This window comes from Mustela nivalis, assembly GCF_964662115.1.
Source record: "Mustela nivalis genome assembly, chromosome: X".
NCBI classification, from domain to species: Eukaryota; Metazoa; Chordata; class Mammalia; order Carnivora; family Mustelidae; genus Mustela; species Mustela nivalis.
The window spans coordinates 87,835,930-87,842,204 of NC_139040.1; the positions used below are offsets into that span (position 1 = coordinate 87,835,930).

The following is a 6,275-nucleotide window of genomic DNA, read 5'->3' on the forward strand; positions in this document are numbered from 1 at the left end:
CTGAAAATATGCAGTGAATGGATCCCAATCTTTTGATACGGGTTGAGTCCTGATTTAGAACCGAAGACGTGATCTATTCTGGAGAATGTTCCATGTGCACTAGAGAAGAATGTGTATTCTGTTGCTTTGGGATGAAATGTTCTGAATATATCTGTAATGTCCATCTGGTCCAGTGTGTCATTTAAGGCCTTTATTTCCTTGCTGATATTTTGCTTGGATGATCTGTCCATTTCAGTAAGGGGAGTGTTAAAGTCCCCTAGTATTATTGTATTATTGTTGATGTGCTTCTTTGATTTTGTTATTAATTGGTTTATATAGTTGGCTGCTCCCACATTGGGGGCATAGATATTTAAAATTGTTAAATCTTCTTGTTGCACAGACCCGTTGAGTATGATATAGTGTCCTTCCTCATCTCTTATTATAGTCTTTGGCTTAAAATCGAATTGATCTGATATAAGGATTGCCACTCCTGCTTTCTTCTGATGTCCATTAGCATGGTAAATTCTTTTCCACCCCCTCACTTTAAATCTGGAGGTGTCTTTGGGCTTAAAATGAGTTTCTTGGAGGCAACATATAGATGGGTTTTGTTTTTTATCCATTCTGATACCCTGTGTCTTTTGACAGGGGCATTTATCCCATTCACATTCAGGGTAACTATTGAGAGATATGAATTTAGTGCCTGTAAGGTGACTGTTACTGTATATCGTCTCTGTTCCTTTCTGATCTACCACTGGTAGGCTCTCTCTTTGCTTAGAGGACCCCTTTCAATATTTCCTGTAGAGCTGGTTTGGTGTTTGCAAATTCTTTCAGTTTTTGTTTGTCCTGGAAGCTTTTAATCTCTCCTTCTATTTTCAATGATAGCCTAGCTGGATATAGTATTCTGGGCTGCATGTTTTTCTCGTTTAGTGCTCTGAAAATATCATGCCAGCTCTTTCTGGCCTGCCAGGTCTCTGTGGATAAGTCAGCTGCCAATCTAATATTTTTACCATTGTATGTTACAGACTTCTTTTCCTGGGCTGCTTTCAGGATTTTCTCTTTGTCACTGAGACTTGTAAATTTTACTATTAGGTGACGGGGTGTGGGCCTATTCTTATTGATTTTGAGGGGCGTTCTCTGAACCTCCTGAATTTTGATGCTCGTTCCCTTTGCCATATTGGGGAAATTCTCCTCAATAATTCTCTCCAGTATACCTTCTGATCCCCTCTCTCTTTCTTCTTCTTCTGGAGTCCCAATTATTCTAATGTTGTTTTGTCTTATGGTGTCACTTATCTCTCGAATTCTCCCCTCGTGGTCCAGTAGCTGTTTGTCCCTCTTTTGCTCAGCTTCTTTATTCTCTGTCATTTGGTCTTCTATATCACTAATTCTTTCTTCTGACTCATTTATCCTAGCAGTGAGAGCCTCCATTTTTGATTGCACCTCATTAATAGCTTTTTTGATTTCAACTTGGTTAGATTTTAGTTCTTTTATTTCTCCAGAAAGGGCTTTTTTATCTCTCGAGAGGGTTTCTCTAATATCTTCCATGCCTTTTTCAAGCTCGGCTAGAACCTTGAGAATTGTCATTCTGAACTCTAGACCTGACATATTACCAATGTCTGTATTGATTAGGTCCCTAGCCTTCGGTACTGCCTCTTGTTCCTTTTTTTGTGTTGAATTTTTCCGTCTTGTCATTTTGTCCAGATAAGAGTATATGAAGGAGCAAGTAAAATACTAAAAGGTTGGCAACAACCCCAGGAAAATATGCTTTAACCAAATTAGAAGAGATCCCAAATCATGAGGGGAGAGAAAGGGGATAAAAAGAGGTTCAAGCCAGCGCCGGGAGTGATGGGCATCTCTCGGGACAACTGGCACAAGCGCCGCAAGACCGGGGGCAAGAGAAAGCCCTACCACAAGAAGCGGAAGTATGAGCTGGGTCGCCCCGCTGCCAACACCAAGATCGGCCCCCGCCGCATACACACAGTCCGAGTCCGGGGAGGCAATAAGAAGTACCGTGCCTTGAGGCTAGACGTGGGGAACTTCTCCTGGGGCTCTGAGTGTTGTACGCGCAAAACAAGGATTATTGACGTTGTCTACAACGCATCCAACAACGAACTGGTCCGCACCAAGACCCTGGTGAAGAATTGTATCGTGCTCATCGACAGCACACCGTACCGACAGTGGTACGAGTCCCACTATGCACTGCCCCTGGGCCGCAAGAAGGGGGCCAAGCTGACGCCTGAGGAGGAAGAGATTTTAAACAAAAAACGATCAAAGAAAATTCAGAAGAAGTATGATGAAAGGAAAAAGAATGCCAAAATCAGCAGTCTTCTGGAGGAGCAGTTCCAGCAGGGCAAGCTTCTTGCATGCATTGCTTCACGACCAGGCCAGTGTGGCCGAGCAGATGGCTACGTCCTAGAGGGCAAGGAGCTAGAGTTCTATCTGAGGAAAATCAAAGCCCGGAAAGTCAAATAAATCTTCCTCCCACCTTCGGTCATGTAATAAAGGTGTTTATTGTTCTGTCTGGAAAAAAAAAAAAAAAAGAGGTTCAAAAAGAAAAAAAAAAAGAAAAAAGAAAAGAAAAGAATTTAAAAAAAGTAAAACAAATAAGAAAAATATAAAAAAGAAAAAATATATATATTAAACTAGTTTAAAAACGTTAAAAAAAGAAAAAGGTAAAAGTTAAAAAAAAATTTAACCAGAAGTCGAGAAAAAAAAAAAACAAAAAATGAAAAAGAAAAAAATTAAATTAACTGCAAGACTAAAAGAATCACAGGGAAAAAGCCATGAGTTCCGTGCTTTGCTTTCTCCTCCTCTGGAATTCTGCTGCTCTCCTTGGTATTGAAACCGCACTCCTTGGTAGGTGAACTTGGTCTTGGCTGGATTTCTTGTTGATATTCTGGGGTAGGGGCCTGTTGAGTGATTCTCAAGTGTTTTTGCCCCAGGCAGAATTGCACCGCCCTTACCCGGGGCCGGGGTGAGTAATCGCTTGGGTTTGCTTTCAGGAGCTTTTGTTTCCTGAGCGCTTTCCATAGAGTTCTGGAGGATGGGAATACAAATGGCGGCCTCCTGGTCTCCGGCCTGGAGGAGCTGAGAGCCCAGGGCCCCACTCCTCAGTGCGCCCTCAGAGAACAGCGCCCAGTTATTCCCGTCTGCCTGACCTCCGGCCGCGCTCCGAGCTCACCGAGCCTGTGACCGGTTCAAGGTAACACTGAGCTGTGAGCTTACTGTTGGCTCTGTCTGTGTAGCTGGCTTTCCCGTTCCAATACCCGCAAGCTCTGCGACACTCAGACACCCCCGATCCTTCTGTGACCCTGCGGGACCTGAGGCCACACTGACCCCGCGTGGGCTTCGCCCTGTTTAGCCTCTGGAGTGATGTCCCTCAGCGGAACAGACTTTTTAAAAGTCCTGATTTTGTGCTCTGTTGCTCCGCCGCTTGCCGGGAGCCGGCCCCTCCCCCCGGGGTCTATCTTCCCGTCGCTTTGGATTCACTTCTCCGCCCGCCCGTCCTACCTTTCAGAAAGTGGTTGTTTTTCTGTTTCCAGAATTGCTGTTCTTCTTCTCTTCGATCTGCCGATGGATTTTCAGGTGTTTGCAATCTTTAGATAAGCTATCTAGCTATCTCCGGCTAGCTGAAGTAGTGTCAGCCTGCTACTTCTCCACCATCTTGACTCCTCCCCTCATGCCACTACATCCACCAAGATGGTCTAACAATTGTAAATATCTATGCCCCCAATATGGGAGCAACCAATTACATAAGAAAACTGTTAATCAAGATAAAGAGTCATATTGATATGAATACATTAATAGTAGGAGATCTTAACATGCCTCTCTCAGAAATAGACAGATCATCGAAGTAGAAAATCAATAAAGAAACAAGAGCATTTTTTCCAGAGTGGCTGCACCAGCTTGCATTCCCACCAACAGTGTAGGAGGGTTCCCCTTTCTCTGCATCCTCTCCAGCATCTGTCATTTCCTGACTTGTTGATTTTAGCCATTCTGACTGGTGTGAAGTGATATCTCATTGTGGTTTTGATTTGTATTTCCCTGATGCCGAGTGATATGGAGCACTTTTTCATGTGTCTGTTGGCCATCTGGATGTCTTCTTTGCAGAAATGTCTGTTCATGTCCTCTGCCCATTTCTTGATTGGATTATTTGTTCTTTGGGTGTTGAGTTTGGTAAGTTCTTTATAGATTCTGGACACTAGTCCTTTATCTGATATGTCGTTTGCACATATCTTCTCCCATTCTGTCAGTTGTCTTTTGATTTTGTTAACTGTTTCCTTTGCTGTGCAAAAGCTTTCGATCTTGATGAAAACAGCATGGACGTTCCTCAAAATGTTGAAAATAGAACTGCCCTATGACCCAGCAATTGCACTACTGGGTATTTACCCTAAAGATACAAACGTAGTGATCCAAAGGGGCACGTGCACCCGAATGTTTATAGCCTCAATGTCCACAATAGCCAAACTATGGAAAGAACCTAGATGTCCATCAACAGATGAATGGATCAAGAAGATGTGGTATATATACACAATGGAATACTATGCAGCCATCAAAAGAAATGAAATCTTGCCATTTGCGACAACATGGATGGAACTAGAGCGTATCATGCTTAGCGAAATAAGTCAAGCAGAGAAAGACAACTATCATATGATCTCCCTGATATGAGGAAGTGGTGATGCAACATGGAGGCTTAAGTGGGTAGAAGAGGAATCAATGAAACAAGGTGGAATTGGGAGGGAGACAAACCATAAGTGACTCTTAATCTCACAAAACAAACTGAGGGTTGCTGGGGTGAGGGGGGTTGGGAGAAAGGGGTGGGATCATGGACATTGGGGAGAGTTTGTGCTTTGGTGAGTGCTGTGAAGTGTGTAAACCTGGTGATTCACAGACCTGTACCCCTGGGGATAAAAATATATGTTTATAAAAAATAAAAAATTAAAAAAAAAAGAAACAAGAGTATTGAATGGCACATTGGACCAGATGGACCTCATAGATATATATAGAACTTCCACCCTAAAACAACAGAATACTCATTCTTCTCAAGTGCACATGCAACCTTCTCCAGAATAGACCACATACCGGGTCACAAATCAGGACTCAACCCATACCAAAAGACTGAGATGATTCCCTGCATATTCTCAGATCACAATGCTTTGAAACTGGAGCTCAATGACAAGGAAAAGTTCTGAAGGAACTCAAACACCTGGAAGCTAAAGACCACCTTGCTTGAGAATGCTTGGATCAACAGGAGATCAAAGAATAACTGAAACAATTCATGGAAACCAATGAGAATGAAGACACTTCAGTCCAAAACCTATGCGGTACAGCAAAGGCGGTCCTAAGGGGGAAATACATAGCCATCCAAGCCTCCCTCAAAAAAATTGAGAAATCCAGAACACAGCAGCTGTCTCTACACCTTAAAGAACTGGAGAATCAACAACAAATCAAACCAACTCCACACATAAGAAGGGAAATAATCAAGATTAGAGCTGAGATCTATGAGGTAGAAACCAGAGATACAATAGAACATATCAATGAAACTAGAAGCTGTTTTTTTGAAAGAATCGTAGGCTGTGTTTTAGTTTCGTTCACTGTTTCCTTCATTGTGCAGAAGGTTTTTATCTTGATGATGTCCCAATCATTCATTTTTGCTTTTGTTTTTCTTGCTTCCTATGACATGTCTAGTAAGAAGTTGCTACAGCCAAGGTCAAAGAGGTTACTTCCAGTGTTCTCCTCTAGTGTTTTGATGATTTCCTGTCTCACATCTAGGTCTTTCATCCACTATGATTTTATTTTTGTGTATGGTGTAAGAAAGTGGTCCAGTTTCATTCTTCTGTATATCACCATCCAATTTTCTCAGCACCATTTATTGAGGAGACTGTCTTTTTTCTATTGGATATTTCTTTCTGCTCTGTCAAAGATTAGTTGACCATAGAGTTGTGGGCCCATTTATGGTTTCCACTGACTTATGTGTTCGTTTTTGTGCCAGTACTATAGTGTCTCAATGCTGAGCTTTGTAATATAGCTTGAAATCCAGAATTGTGATGCCTCCACTTTTGGTTTTCTTTTTCAACATTGCTTTGGCTATTCAGGGTCTTTTCTGGTTCCATACAAATTTTCGAATTGTTTGTTCTAGCTCTGTGAAAAATGCTGGTGTTGTTTTGAAAGAGACTGGATTGAATGTATAGATTACTTTGAGTAGTAGAGATATTTTAAAAATATTTGCTCTTCCAATCCATGAGTATAGAATATTTTTCCATTTCTTTGAGCTTCTTCAATTTCTTTCACAAGTGTTC

At 41.9% G+C, this 6,275-nt stretch overlaps 1 protein-coding gene across 1 annotated transcript; it reads left to right on the forward strand.

The window, feature by feature from the left end:
• The first annotated feature begins 1,797 nt into the window (after positions 1 to 1,797).
• LOC309856388 (small ribosomal subunit protein eS8) lies at positions 1,798 to 2,493 on the forward strand. Its single transcript, XM_082717501.1, has one exon. It carries the CDS (start codon positions 1,822 to 1,824, stop codon positions 2,446 to 2,448), a length of 627 nt encoding a protein of 208 aa, XP_082573627.1. The 5' UTR covers positions 1,798 to 1,821; the 3' UTR covers positions 2,449 to 2,493.
• The last annotated feature ends 3,782 nt before the right edge of the window (positions 2,494 to 6,275 follow it).